This window comes from Notolepis coatsorum (genome assembly GCF_963971535.1).
Source record: "Notolepis coatsorum genome assembly, chromosome: 2".
In the NCBI taxonomy this organism is placed as follows: Eukaryota; Metazoa; Chordata; class Actinopteri; order Aulopiformes; family Paralepididae; genus Notolepis; species Notolepis coatsorum.
The window spans coordinates 219,233,834-219,249,734 of record NC_140166.1 but is presented as its reverse complement, the minus strand read 5'-3'; the positions used below and the strand labels follow the sequence as shown (position 1 = coordinate 219,249,734).

Here is a 15,901-nt window from a genome sequence, read left to right as displayed (position 1 = left end):
GTGGGTGTATAATATACGTGGTTATGAAGTATTGAGTTGAACCGCAGGGGCTATAGTAGGACTTCAGCCCAATTGGCCACTAGTATTAAATAATTGTAACTGAACAGTACAATTAATATAAAGACTTGAATGGGGTTCTGTGTGCGTGTCCATTCCTGTGCCCAGCATTAACTCTTTTAACCCTTCCTACCCAACTCTCCCCTTTTCATTGTAAGGTTTCTAGGGTCATTGAGGGAGGGTACTGCTTGCGGGGAGAACTCAGAGTATTTGATTACAATTCAGTCACGAGGTGTGGGAGGGTCTAAGGAGCGACTGGGAGGAGTGGGAGCGTGTTGGGGAGTACTGCTGACCGCCCTGCGACAGGGAAGGAAGACCAGAGTACCAGACCAGGTTGGTAAATCCCGGGCCCCATCCACTCACACTACCAGCCTCCAGTCGACGCCCCAGGCCCAAAGACGAGGGTGCAGTCAGACAGAGTTCTGCTGTGTCCAGCTACCTCCTGACTGCCAGCAACCGTTCCCACGAAGCAGGGATAATCCACCCTGCTACATAATGAAGACTTAAGAGAGATAGGTTTGTAATGAAGACGTAAGAGAGATAGGTTTGTAATGAAGATGTAAGAGAGATATGTTTGTAATGGCACTTTGTAAAAGGTTACTTACTATCACAATGTGCATATGAACATTCCGTCGGCATCTCAGCTGGTGTTTCGTAGATAACCTGAGTCTGTTTCAGAGTGGCTCCCTGAGCTCGGACAAGCAGTGGCGAATCCTTATGGAAGCCAACGGAAGCACATGGAAGCACATGGTGCCTGCTTGACTTAAAAAAAAAAAAAAAGAAAAAAAAAATATATTAATAAAAATATTTAATAATTATTTTTTTAATACATTTTTTTTGGCTTCCCCTGTTATTTTACCCATGCGACGCCACTGCGGACAAGACAGTTCTGCACTGCTGTTACAGATGTGCTCTGTGGTGCTGCTGCTCCTAAACAAACAAACAAACAAACAAACAAACAAACAAACAAACAAAATCATTAAAAGCTAAATGAATGCGAACAAAACTGTGCCCAATGATAACAGCAAATATTAGAAGCAAAAAGGATGGAAGTGTTGAACTATCATCTTAATCTTAATCAGTTCCTGTTGGCTATTTCCTACCAATTTTAAAGGGGCCACCTATGGAGCAGCTTAAGACTACAACTGATTTAGAGTTTTAGCAACTCTGCTTTTTGGGTTGCTTGTGTTTACTAATACTTTTGGATTGTTTTACGTCATAGTAATAACATGTATGATTTCTTAAATTAGGCGTACTTCCCCTTTAAGACTCTTTACTTGGTTACTTGGTTACTTGTCAAACATAAATTACTCTGCTCACTCCTTGTATTCACTAGGAATATTCTTGTTACAAAGATCCCCTCAATTTTATATAACAATTTATCAATAAGTCTTGACAGACACAACCATTCCACCAGACATGCTTCTGCACGAGGTTTTACACTTCTTCCAAAAGTGAGGTCGAATGCAATGAAGCAAACTGTCATGTTCCGTGGTCTGCAGGAATGGAACTCTCTTCCCAGACATGTTAAGCAGGAGAATAGTAAATGTTGTTTCAAAATCGTGGTAAAACAACATTTTCAACCAAAGAAATTGACATTCCCTAATAGATAGTGTGTACGTAAATGAAAATGTATGTGTCTGATAAAGAGATAGGTATATATGGATGAAAAGGCATGTGTCTGATAGGGATATATTATTAAAATATTGTATAATTGGCTGATATGAACATAGATAATGTATGTAAAAGCTAAATAGTATATTATGCTGTATTGTATTATGAATTAATTATGAGTAGGTATTGTATTGTATTATGAATTCATTCATAAGGAGTATATATTTTTATATTGTATTATGAATTTGATTAGGGTTTTTATTGTTGTTTTAATTGTCTGTATGACATGTAAATGTTGTGAGTGTATAAGGGTTTTTATTGTTGTTTTAATTGTCTGTATGACATGTAAATGTTGTGAGTGTATAAGGGTTTTTATTGTTGTTTTAATTGTCTGTATGACATGTAAATGTTATGAGTGTATAAGGGTTTTTATTGTTGTTTTAATTGTCTGTATGAGATGTAAATGTTGTGAGTGTATAAGTCTGTAACTGTATTTTATGTGTTATGGACCCCAGGAAGAATAGCCCCAGCACTGCTGTGGCTAATGGGGATCCAAATAAACTTAAACTTAAACTTTATGTAGTGGCTCTCAACCTGTTTGATGTCAAGGACCCCCAAATGAATACACATCAGGCCGTGCAGCCCATCTGATAAGACGTCTCAGGGACCCCCATCTGAGAGGCTCGAGTTACTCAATAACTGTCTATACTGTAGGTGGACAGGTAACAGTGAAGAGTGAAACCTATGAACAGAATAGTCATGTTTATACATTATTTATTGGACTAACGTCTAAATCAGTGAAATAATAGTGACATTGAACATTCTTTTTACAGGGACCGCCTGGAACCCCCTAAAGGACCCCTGAGTGTCCCAGGACACCATGTTGAGAACCACTGATCTTGTCTATACATTTTTGCTGTTGGGACATATTGTTTGATTAGTAATGTAAAATGTTTCTGTTATTTGTACCTCATTGTCTTTCACTGTACTTAGGTTGTACTTTAGTTTATATATTGTATTGTATATTGTATAGTGTTATTCCTCCTTTTACTTGTTTTACTGTATGTAGCACATTCGCAGGGGCTCATACAGAACAAAGCATTTCACTGTGAAGTGCATGTACGTTTATGTGTGACAAATAAAAACCAACTTGAAACTTGAAACTTGTTAGGACATATTGTTTGATTAGTAATGTACAGTAACATTTTGCTGTTGGGACATTATTTGATTAGTAATGTAAATGTCAAGTATTTCAGATGCTGTCATATGCGCAACTTGAGGATAGATTCACTACATTGACATACCATATGTTATTGAGCCACTGCCATTGGGCGCTGGACCAGGCTGGTTATGGAGCACAGCGGTGCTGTCTTCTTTCGTCATGAAATCTGTCAAAGAGAAAGCTACAATTAAACAAAAACTATGAATTCCTGTATTCAATACATAAGTCATGAAATAAACTTTATCGTTAAAGATACCGTATCAAAACCCGGCTAAACTATAAAGAATCCCCTTGGATAATCTGAATCATTTTGGTTATTCTGATGCATAATCATTTTCAACATGGTTATAGTTCAGATTTATGGGTTATTTTATGGGTTTCCTATTTCAAATATATCAATAATGTCAATTGCTAGTATCCTTTCTCCACACAACCCAAGATGTTCCTACTAGCTCTGGTTTGTTAGCTGCAAATAATGCAAAGTCAATGGGCTCCCTGACATTTACTCCATAGTGCAAACAAAAAATGTATGTCCATGTTTGCTAGATCTGTGATGCAATCATAAATCACTGTCACATTAAGTTACTCCTGTGTCATCAGTGTTACATCTTCTGTTAGTATGACTGCTTGTTTCCTTTTCCTCATTATATAACGTTAATATGCTATTCTCCTCTGTCTTTGCCCTCTTGTACAAAAAAATGTAATAAAAATAATAATAATTGTTCTTGTTACTGACTCGTGTAAATGTTCCATGTTTTTCGCATTAGTGTCTGCCTTATGTCTCTGATCCTGTTTTATAGTTTATTTTGTAGTCCATGTAATTCGTCCATATTGTTTATGGACAACGATGGGAGTGGAACTTTGTACAAGGCCTTCGGGCTTCGTTCCCTCCTAGCACTGTGTTTTTTTTTTAAATAATGTGCTAAATAAATAAACTAAACTAAACTAAACTTCAGTGATATATATATATATCTCTGAGGGGGTGCATAACTCTACGTATACCTGTACACAACATGGCCTCTAACTGGTCAGGTTCTACAGGGCAAAGAAAACTGTAATCAATCTATTAAAAAATGTATTAACCCTTTCACTGCCGCACTACCAAAAAACGGTTAACCCTTTCACTGCGACAATTCACAGAAGGTTAACCATTTCACTGCCACACAACAGCCGGTTATACCGTCGGTTGTGTGATAGTAAAGGGTTAACCTTCTGTCGTGTGGCAGTGAAAGGGTTAAAAGGGAGGTTAAAGGTCAAATCTATAATGTAGTCAAACAGCAACCACTAGGTAAAAGAAGGTTGCTGGGCATCACACTGTTTATATTTTTTGTTTTGGTCTGATGTGTGGGTTGGAGTTGAGTGGGGGAGGGGTTGCTATTGCTGGCCACAACCCAGGCTCTGCCACGACAGGGCTGATGAAATCCACACTGTAATAAGTCACCAAACTCCAACCCACACTATCAGACCAAAAAAAATAACAATTTAAACAAAGCACAATACCAAGCAGGGCTCTTCTCAAAATCCCTTATACGAGACCAGTGTTTTGGTTTCTGAGAAATTAGCATCAGCCTGTTAGGATTTGTTAGACATTCTAGTGTCCATTGGGTATAACACCATTGCTCTAAAAATCAAATACAAGTAATTGTAAATAATTGTATTACGTATTAGGACCATACCAGTCTAATTTTGGCTTCTCAACATTACCAGAGATTGTCCCTTGTCAGTTGTGAAAAAATACCCTCAATTGTTTTTCACTTCTGAGTTTCAAATGTATTTTCATGTGCCTTTTTCACGTTTTGATCTTAGGATTTCAACTCAAAACAAGCAGACACGGTTTGGAAACAGAAGCACTCAAACACATTCTTCCCACTTGATGATAGTTGATTGAATTGATGAAGTGAAATAATTGGGGAATAATATTGTGCCCTCTGATACATACCTGCACCAGGTCCGGGGACTGGATTCGGAGAGTGATGCCATCTGAACAGTAAAGTTATGTCAGATTAAACATATAGTATTCAGAAACGGGTGAGATAATAAAGACCTTTATTAAAAACTTTGATTAAAGATTCTTACATCTTCGTCGCCAGGTCTGGGAACGCCAAGGCCAGTTTTGTTTTTAACATAGGCCTAGTACTGTACAGTCCCTTGCTCCAAACGAAGGGATCGCGGTTACACAGTTCTTCACACTCTTTTGCAAGGTCACTGTAGTAAATCTGTCTGTGCATTCGATTTTCTTCTTCAAAAGACATGCAATCGACATAGTCGATAGTCGGTGACATAAGTAACAAATTTGGCCTTATTTGCCTTCGGATGTCCATCAGCAGGTCGGATTGAGTGGAGAGTTTTTCTTTCCTGTAATTCTTTTGGTCGAGTACAAGTATGAACAGTATCTCAGGCTCAACAAGGGTCATACAGTCAATGATTTGTTTATCTGGATTATTATACTTATTGAACACAACCGGGGTGTTGATGACAACAAACGTTGTGCTTTCCTTGCGCACACAGTTGTTTGAAGCCTCTGGAAAAACATTTGCTCTTCCGATGATGCAGTCTCCTATGGCGCACTTCATACCGTCTTCCTTCCCCAGAAGAACAACGGTGTATTTGTGTCCATTTCCTGATAATAAGAATGAAAATACTGTAATTTCTCTTTATTAAAGACCTAATCTGGAATTAAGAAACAGTGCGCCCTATAGGCTCCCCTTGCCAACTCAAGCACCTATAGCCTGGGTGTGGGAGGGGGAGACATTTGTGTGACCGTGTGTCATAGGCCTTCCTGCTGGACCGGGAACTGGCCATAGCACTATACACTGTGCTAGTAACCTTTGTACTTTGCTTGCAATGGACAATTTGGAGAAAAACTCTGTTCACTAAGTCAGAAAGCAGGGCCAATAGTACCAGTTTTATAAAATAAATGTTTTAATTCAAATGTCGGAAATTAGTCCATAGTAGACACTTGTATATCAGGTTGACTAAATCTGCATGACTAATAGAGTTGGGTACCGAACTCTGAGACCAGGTAGATTAAGACCCGCCCAGGTAGAAAATAATACAAATTCCAATGACGCGCAATAAGTTATTCCATAATAGACACAGACCAACGCAGACCTTAAATTTGAGAAGCTATATAGCTATTCAGCCCTGCATTCGACATCCCTGTGACAACTCCTCTTGCGAGTCGTGCTGTGTCTGCAGTGAAAACTCTGCGAGCATAAAAAAATTATATAATGTAGGAGAGGGAGGTAGGGAGGGGTTTTAATTTGTGTGGTGTGTTACAAGAATAAATCGCATGTTCTAAATAAAGAAGTTTTGACATAGATTTTTACAACTGAAATACAATTTTTGTTATTATAGAGGGAGTAAAGTACCAAAAAAAGGTACGGTTGGGTACCGGTATCAATTCAGTACCCAACCCTAGACTAATGGATCAGGAGATAGTCATAGTAGCTATAATGTCTGCAACTGTAATCAGTTACTTTTGAAAAACAATTTGATTACATTTTAGATTACCAGCTTGAAAGGGGAACTTCATGGCATTCTAAAGTCCACAAATAAACATTTGAAATGTTTATAATAACGTCATTCAGTCAGTCTGTAAATTGGAATGAATTGTCAGTTTTCTCCTTCAATTTTGTACATTAAGAGGCAAAGTAATCCTCAGTAATAAAATGTAATCAGGTTACATTAGTCCCTTGGAGTAATCTAATTGGTTACATTACTAATTACAATTGTAAGCAGGTAATCTGTAATTCATTACATTTTAAAATGAACCTTCCCAACCCTGATCACAAGTATAGTTGGCTACTGTCAAGTAGAACAAACAAGTTAATAGAGTAGTCAATGCTAAATCAAAGAATACAATGGTAATCAATTAAATAAATACCATTTGGAAAATATAGCTTTAGGCGATTGAATAATAAGTCAAACTTACGTGATGACATTTTCCTGTTGTCCCAAGTTTATCACTGGACCAGTCTTAAAAAACGGCTTCTGTTCATCTGACACTGACAAGGAGAGTGAACCACCTTTATAGTAATGGGAGAGGACGGCATGGGTGTGCACTAACAGCAAGGAGTGGGAGGAGTGGAATACTTTATAAAACTCAGACTGAGTGTCTCTGTTCAGACTCTGTGTAGCCTATATCCCAACGCCATTGACACAAAGCCGACTAGGTGTAGAGGTCTTTGGTAGATAATATTCTTTCTACTGAAACACGGACAGCATGGGATTGATTTCTTCCATCCCACGAGGTAAAATATAACCAGAAATGTATATCAATTACTTTGAGAAGTTATAGTCTATAATATAATCAGATATAATGTATGTTTTGTTTATTTTAGTTTGTTGGTTAATATGTTTATTTATTAAATTGTTATTTTTGTTATAATAATAATAATAATAATAATAATAATAATAATAATACTTATTATTATCAGTAGTAGTAGTAGTATTATAGCTGTTACAATATTATTATTATTATTATTATTGTTGTCGTTGTTGTTACTATTGTTATTGTTGTTGTTATTATTATTATTATCTGTCATAGTCATACATATTTGTTATTATTATTAGGAGTAGTAGTAGTAGTGGTAATATTATTATTGTTATTATTTATGTTATTATTATTATTGTTGTTGTTTTTATTATTACTATTATTATTATTATATATCATTATTATAGTAAGAAATATTTGCAAATAAGCTAAAGATCTTTGTGAAATTGCTCTATGTTTAGTAGTGGACTAGAATACAAAATATGGACTTATACTACTTTTGCTCATATATTTGCAGGCCCACCGCTGAGAATTGTGCTGATTGGGAAAACTGGGGTGGGGAAGAGCGCAGCAGGAAACACCATTGTTGGCAGGAGAGTATTTGAGTCTGAACCTAACGCACTGTCAGTGACAACCTCGTGCTCCAAGAAAAGAGCCCAATACAAACAACGACGGATAGTCGTGACTGATACACCAGGAATCCTTGATACTGAAAGAACTCCAGAGTTCATCAACGATGAGATAATTAAGTGCATCCAGTTCACATGTCCCGGTCCTCACGTCTTCCTGTTGGTGATTCAGGTCGGCAGATTCACCAAAGAAGAACAGAACGCTGTGGCGGCCCTGGAGGAACTGTTCGGACCAGAGGCCTCTAAGTACATGATTGTCCTGTTCACGCGAGGTGATGACCTACGGGGCCAAACAATACGTGACTACGTTCGTAATGGTAGTCCAAAGCTTCAAGAGGTCATCAGAAGATGTGGCAACAGATTCCACGTTTTCAACAACAAGTCCCGCGGACTAAAAAAAAGAACTCAAGTTGTTGAGCTGCTGAATAAAATTGATGATATGGTCGCTGCAAATGCAGGAGGCTACTTCAGCGAGAAAATGCTCAAGGAAGCTGAGGAAGTGATTAGCAAGCAAACAGTTCCAAGAGAATTAGCTGAGCTCCAAAACTACCCCTTCTCCTTCCTGAAGGATCTCCTTGAACAAGTCACGCGGTTTCAAGGCATACTTAAGGAGGATGACCATTGACCAAGCAGAAACTGAACACTCCAATGAGTGTCAAGTATAAGGTCTGAAGCTGTTGTAACACTCTTGTTATGTGAACTGATATGTAATGATTATCACTCTCTGAACTGATAGGTGTGGTGTCAACATGTTGGCATAACCAATACCCTTTGGAAAGTCATCTCTTAAAGAAATAAAATAAAAGGGAAATGGAGCCTTTATACTCCAGGCATTGACTACTTAGGTTTCAAAACATGGTCCAGCACATGGACAATCATAAAATCGGTCAAGTGATGTTAAATATCTATATAATGTGTACATTTAGACTTTATGATGAACATAAATTAAAATGTAATTCAATAAATCTGTTGTGATTAACATTTCACTTCTTTTTTGTTATTATGTTATAGATATTTAAGATGAAGAGATGAAGAAGGGGTTTGATAACTGGCAGTATGTGTATGTATGTATATATAAATGGATATATGTGCATATGTAGGTATGTTGTATATATGTATAAAAAATGGCTAGAGGAACTTTACAGGGTAACATACAGTTTTACATAAGGTATTATTAAAAAATGTATTGTAAGTTAATTTTAGTTCAAGTCTAGTAATGTATGAATTAGTAAATAAAATATAGTATGTTCTGATGAGTAGATAGGGGTGGGATTAAATAAGTGTATGCTTCTTCCCACTCCTTTTCAAATATGTAAATGATTAAAAAAAAAAAATTTGACTTTTTTGTTTGTTCTTTGTTATCTTTTATTTTTTACATTTATTATTTGAACGGCTTAAAGCTATATATGTACTTGATGTTTGTTTGTTATGTTGCATATTTGAAATAAACTTCAATCAAATCAAATAAAAAAAGCAAGTTATCTAAGTTGTTCAAGAAAAGAACCATACACTGTAAAAAATTTACGTTTTTTCATGGGAAATTCACTGTATTATTTTACAGTTTACTTTTGTTTTTCTACTTTAAGTGTAAATGCCATAAAAATACAGTACATTACCTTTTATCAAAATATTAACCATTAAATAAAGGTTGTAATCTGTAAATGTATTTGATTTTACTGTAATTTGACAGTAAGTATTTGACAACCATTGCCAGACATTTACCGTTTTCTTGCAGCTTTTTTTCTTACAGTGTAGGAAATAAAATGCTGCAGTCAAAATAAATATATTGTATTTACTATTGCTCTTTAAAGCAAAGGTTATTTATTATCCAATTACATGATTAATCGATGGAATAACAGGTAGAATACTCGATTACTAAAATAATCTATAGCTGCTAATTATGGTTTAAATGGTTTATGTTTTTTCCAGGTTTGTGGTCATTCCCATTTAAATTGTCATTCAAGTCTCTTTTCCTAATTACTCATATAATATAACAATCATAACACCAGCCATTTATACACATTTATATACCACAACAGTATATATTTTTTGTATGGGTGCAAATGGAACCTCTAATAGAGTAACATAATTATTGTGTAAAGTCCTTCTGAGTTAAGTCGTGCATTGTTATATATTATAGAATTCTTGTGTAGTTCTATTTCCTGTTGTTTCTTGTATGTTTTTTTTAAACAATATGTTTATTGTTTTTTTTTTTTTTTTTTTACAGCATCAGTTCAACATTTCAACCTCAATACAAAAAGACATGCAGCCAACTGCCCCCCCCCCCCCTCCCCCTCCCCTTCACCCAGAGTTACAGAAAAATAGATACAAAATAACCCCCCCGAAAGAAATATAAATGAATATAAACAAAAAGAAAACCTCAAGGCCAGACCCCCCCTCCCCCAGACTAGGACCTCAACAAATTCAAAACTTTTTTTTAATTTTTTTTTTTACACAACTTGAGAATTTAGTGATTTAATGATAGGATGCCTCTAGTGTGAATAACTCCTTTTAGAATACCATCTATGAGGAGGGGTTTTGGAAGAGTGGAGTTTCCTCCCTGACATGTACCTATGAAGTGTCTGACCTGTAGATATTTGAAGAAATTAGTAGTTGGAAGGTAGAAGGTGCCGCATAACTGTTCAAAGGACATAAGTATGTTATTATCATATAGGTCCCCAAAAGTTTTTATTCCCTGAGTGTACCAATTCTTGGTGATGCCATCTCTAAGTGATTCTGGTAAAGCTGGATTTTTGTGGAAGGGAGTATTCCTGTAAAATGCAATAAAGCTACCAAGATGTGTCTGAATCTCAAACCATGTTCTTGCTGTGTGTGTTTAATAAAATGTGGGTTATCTGAACTATTCTTCAGGGTGTGGTACGACCTGATAAAAGGAATTCCGGCCAGCGGTACTTCCATCGTATGGCATTGTTCTATTTGTCTCCAGGCAGGGGAATTAGTCGACTCATTCTGCCAAATCCACAGAGCCCTTGTCTGTGCAGCCCAGTAATAATGTTAGAAGTCCGGGAGTTTCAGTCCACCACACTGGGGGGAATTATATAGGGTTTTAATTTAAATTCTAGGGACCTTCCTCCTCCATATGAATGCAGATATTATCCTTTGTAATTTCTTGAAGAAGTTCTTATGTATAGATATAGGGAGGGTTTGAAAAAGGTATAGACATTTAGGAAGGACGTTCATCTTAATGCAGTTCACACGTCCGATTAGCGAGAGAGGTATAGCTGCATCCATCTATCTAGGTCCTTCTCCACTTTTTTAAGTAGTGGGTCATGATTTAGTAAGAAAATTGTATCTATTTGGTTAGGGATCTTTAGACCCAAATATGTTACAAATTGTGAGTTCCACTGGAAGGGGAAATTGGACCTTGGTATTTTTTCGGCTAGTGAGTTAAGGGGCATGGCCACGCTTTTCTGTGCATTAACCTTGTAGCCTGAGATTACATTATACTTTGACAGTAGTTCCATAAGGGCAGGCATGGATGAGTCAAGATTGGTTAGAAACAGGACTATGTTGTCCGCGTATAAAGAGATGACATGGCTCTCCTGACCCACTTTGATCCCACTAATAGATGTATGTGACCTTATTGCGATAGCCAGGGGTTCGATTACCAGCACAAAAAGTGTAGGGAAAAGAGGACAACCCTGCCTAGTACCGCACCTTAGAGGGAAAGAAGGTGAAATCTCGGAGTTGGTCTGTATCCTGGCTGTAGGGTTAAGGTACAGCATATGGATCATTCTTAGCATATTTGGGCCAAAGTTCATTTTTTGTAGAACTGCGAAGAGAAAGTGCCACTCTATGCGGTCAAATGCTTTCTCCGCGTCCAACGAGATCGCTATGACTGGGTTTTCTATGGATTATGCACAGTGCGTCAAGTTAAGAAATCTTCTCACGTTGTCTATTAATGAGCGATTCTGTATGAAACCGGTCTGGTCCGTATTAATAAGTGAGGAGGTTACTCTCTCAAGTCGAGTGGCTATGATTTTAGTAAACATTTTATATTTGTTGGAAAGGATCGAAATTGGTCTGTATGACCTGCATAAGGTAGGGTCCTTCCCTGGTTTTGGTAGGACAATAATAAGAGCTTGCTCCAGGATATCAGGTAGTTGGTCATTCTCAATGGAGTAGCTGAACATTTCTAGGAGAGGGTCTATCAATTTGCTAATAAATGCCTTGTAGAAGTCTATAGAGAAGCCGTCCGGCCCTGGAGCTTTCCCTGGCATCAGTTTTGATAAGGCATCTAGTATTTCTTGCTTAGTTATCGCCTCGTCAAGGACCCCCCTCGTACCTTTTGTTAACGTAGGTATATCTAGGTTGTCTAAGAATTCACACATCTCCTGTTTCTTCTCCCCCTGCGAGGAGTAGAGAGACTTGTAGAAGTCTGAGAAGGCCCGATTTATGAGCAGTGGGTTACGGGTCAACTCCCCTTTGTCGCTTACCCTAATGGCCGGTATACACCTAGCGGCATCCTCCCTTCTTATTTGCCACGCTAGTAGTTTCCCTGCCTTGTCACCCTGCTCATAGTAGCGATGTTTCAACCTTGACATAGCATTTTCTACCTCTCGCGAGGGGATAGTGTTATATTCTGCCTTTTTTGCCGTTATCTGATCCAATAAGGTCTGTGATAGTAATAGGGAATGTTGATTTTCAAGCGCTTTTATATCAGTCTCTAGTGAGCGTAATTTGGTCTGATATTGTTTCTTTTTCCAGGAGGAGTAACTAATAATGGAACCTCTTATGTAAGCTTTAAGGGTCTCCCAGACTATAGCTGGGGAGGCAGAGTTTCTATTAATCAGTAAATACCAGTCCAACTGTTCATTAATTAATTTGATAAAGTCTTTGTCATTATTTAGAAAGTTAGGAAACCTCCAGCGTTTGGTGCTTGTGTGAGAGTCGCTTAAGGCTATTTTAAGTAAAAGGGGGGCGTGATCTGAGTGCGTCATGGCTAAGTATTCGCAGGACGAAACAAGATGGAGTTTTGCTGTATGTATAAAGAACGTATCAATCCTAGAGTAGCTGTTGTGCATGTGTGAGTAGAAGCTATATTCACGTTGAGATGCATGCCCCTCCCGCCATATATCCAATAAATTAAGATCTATAAGTTCTTTTTTAAGGGCCTTGGCTGCTGAGGTTAAAGGTTTAGGGGTAGGAGATGATCTGTCCATAGCAGGGTCTAATACCAGGTTAAAATCACCACCAATTCTAAGTTCTGAGGGGGTGCATGTCACTTTAAGAAAAAGGTTCACATAGAAGTTAGGGTCATCGTGGTTAGGATACATTTAGCATAGTGACCAGTTAATCTCCCATATATCCCCTGACTAAAATATATCTTCCTTTTCAACTAGATTTGGTTGGAAGGGAATCCCTTTTCTTACCAGAATAGCCACCCCCCTTGCTGAAGATGTAAATGAGGAGTAAAATATTTGACCTTGCCATTGTTTCCCCAGTTTGCTGTGCTCTGTGTCATCCAAGTGGGACTCTTGTAGGAAGGCCACGTCTATTTGATGTCTTCTGATGAAGCTAAGAACTTTACGGCGTTTAACTTGCCGGTTAAGACCATTAATGTTCCAACTCAGAAACGAGTATGTCATTCACCCATGTGGTTGGTATAGCTGGTTAGCAGGACACTGGGATACCTGAAAACATAGTATACAATACCTAGATGTGTAAACATTATAAACCAATTCACAAAAACAGTCCTGTCTGAACCCCTCTCATGTCCCCTTAAACCCCCCCCCTCCCATAAAAAAATACCCTGGTCTATATATCCTCCCATAATCTTGCATAGTAACATACCCTATCCTACCAAGTGGAGCCGGGCTGCCTACTTGGTTTAGGTTAAGTAATTAAAGGTGTGGGTACGAACAACTCCTTTAAACATTTCAAAACATGTATATATATATATATATACCCCCCCCTTTTTTTTCTCTCTCTCTTTTTTTAAGGGTAAAATCAACACTTAAAATGCATAAATGTAATGTGCACACATATATATATAAATACATGTACACCTACATATACCCATAAACACATAACCATCTTGAAATTAGCCGTAGTAATATGAACTCGCATCAAAAGGTCCCGTGAGCGTGAGGCTTAACCCACACGGCGAGCGATTTTAGCCAGGCGACCGATTTTTTTAGCGAGCCGACTGACAGAATTGTATCGCCTCCATTGTTATGAATGAGAGAACACACACGGCAGGAGATTTTGAAGCGACGGTCGGCAAGCTATTTCTGTCGCCTCGCTAAATATCGCCTCAATCCTATTTTTTTAGGCGACGGCAGGCAGGACAATGAGGAAATAACATGACTTCTACAGTAGAAGTAGTACAGAAGTTCTACTGGTGTATCATTTGTACACCTTTACAATACATTCATTGATCAATAACCTACGTATTATTACCATGCTACTTATGTTCATTATTATTAACGGGAACAATTTAAATAAATAACGTTAGTTTGAGAAGCTATAGTGGCCGCTTGTCATTAACTAATAAATGAACAATGCGCCACGATGCACCTACTAGTGTTTTATACTCGGGTAACAAAAGAAGCTGTGGATGTTGACAGAGTTTAATGTCCAGGCTGCAGCTGATGTAGTTTGTAAGGTTTATTGTCCAAAGAAAATGATGGTTGAGAACAAAACAGTTTGCGTCTTCCGTGAAAAAAACATTCTCTTTCAGCAGCTGCATAACAATACTTGTCCAATCGGTGGTAATGAACGTATTGTAGCGATCAGGCATGCAGTAATGTCAGGAAAAATGAGGAGAGGTTGTATTCGTATATGGTGGTTTAATTCCAGCTCAATATGGGGTTTACAGTTTAATACTCCCTCGTAACGCACAACACAGCATCAGCTACCTGCTAACCCGCTTCATGACAACCTAACGTCCGGTCCCGGCGGTCCGCCCTCCTATATCTCCCGGGGGGAAACACCCCCAGCTAAACAGAGCGACACATAGCTTATTATACCTGTGAACGGTCGCTTCTGGTGTGGGGGGCTAAGCGATTGTCATTGAGCGCCAGGCGACCGCATCGCCAGGCGACGTCGGTCGCCCGCCGTGTGCAGACCACTTTAAACATCTCAAGTCCAGTGTCGCCAATAACGACACATATTGCCCGGCGGCTATTATTTCAAAAAGTTATTAGAGTATGAGGCTTATTGCCTGGTATGTGTCTTTATTTACCGCTCCTTTCTGGTCGAGTGAAGAATGAAGACCACGGGATCACTTTAGCATAGCCGGGTGGTGTTTACTCAGATATGTCTCCGCCGACCCCGGTGAGTTGGTGCGTCTGCCCTCCGGGAGCTCCAAGCTCAGGTTGGTGGGGTGGAGTAGCCTGAAGGAGACGTTGTTCTCTTGTAGCTTCTTCTTCAACGGCATGAAGGCCTTTCTCTTTTTGTAGAGGGCCGTGGACATATCCTTGAAGATCTTGATAGTAGAATGACCGTATGCCAGTGATTTCTTTTTCCACGCCGCGTCAAGTATTCTGGTCACATCGGTGAAACGGAGTAGGTGAATCACTATGGCTCGGGGGAGGCTGCCCTCTTCGGGACGGCGTTGGAGTGTACGGTGAGCCCGCTCTATCTCAATGGGTTGCCCGGTGTCTATGCCCAGTATTTTGGGGAGCCATTCTTGTAGGAAATCGATAGGGTTTTTCCCCTCCACACCTTCTGGGAATCCCACCAGTCGCAGATTCCTTCTGTTTACAATGACCCGGACCCACCCCGCCAGCTTCTCCCACCCTCTAATACTGCCAATTGTATTAGTGTGAACGGCCAGCCAAGCTGGTGACAACGAACAGGTCGAAAAATACCTTGCGGAAAAAAATCTAATCTACGAATTCCAATCTGGCTTCAGAACATCCCACTCCACTGACACATGCCTTCTCTATTTAAACGACCACATCAAACAAGAGGTGGACGCGGGCAAATACTGCGGCATGGTCATGCTGGACCTACAAAAGGCCTTCGACACTGTCAATCACACCATTCTGATTGACAAGCTAAAAGCAATTGGTTTTGATAGTCTATCAGTGAGCTGGATGCAATCCTACCTGGAGGGGAGAGAGCAGATGGTGGAGG

The 15,901-nt window shown here is 38.8% G+C and overlaps 1 protein-coding gene across 1 annotated transcript; it reads left to right on the top strand.

Moving 5' to 3' along the window:
- Positions 1 to 6,931: 6,931 nt before the first annotated feature.
- On the top strand, positions 6,932 to 8,423 carry LOC311223771 (GTPase IMAP family member 9-like; the record flags this gene model as incomplete). The annotated part of the gene is made up of 2 exons (XM_084308538.1): positions 6,932 to 6,950; positions 7,687 to 8,423. The coding sequence occupies 2 exons, from the start codon at positions 6,932 to 6,934 to the stop codon at positions 8,421 to 8,423; spliced, it is 756 nt and encodes a 251-aa protein (XP_084164664.1).
- Between the last annotated feature and the right edge of the window lie 7,478 nt (positions 8,424 to 15,901).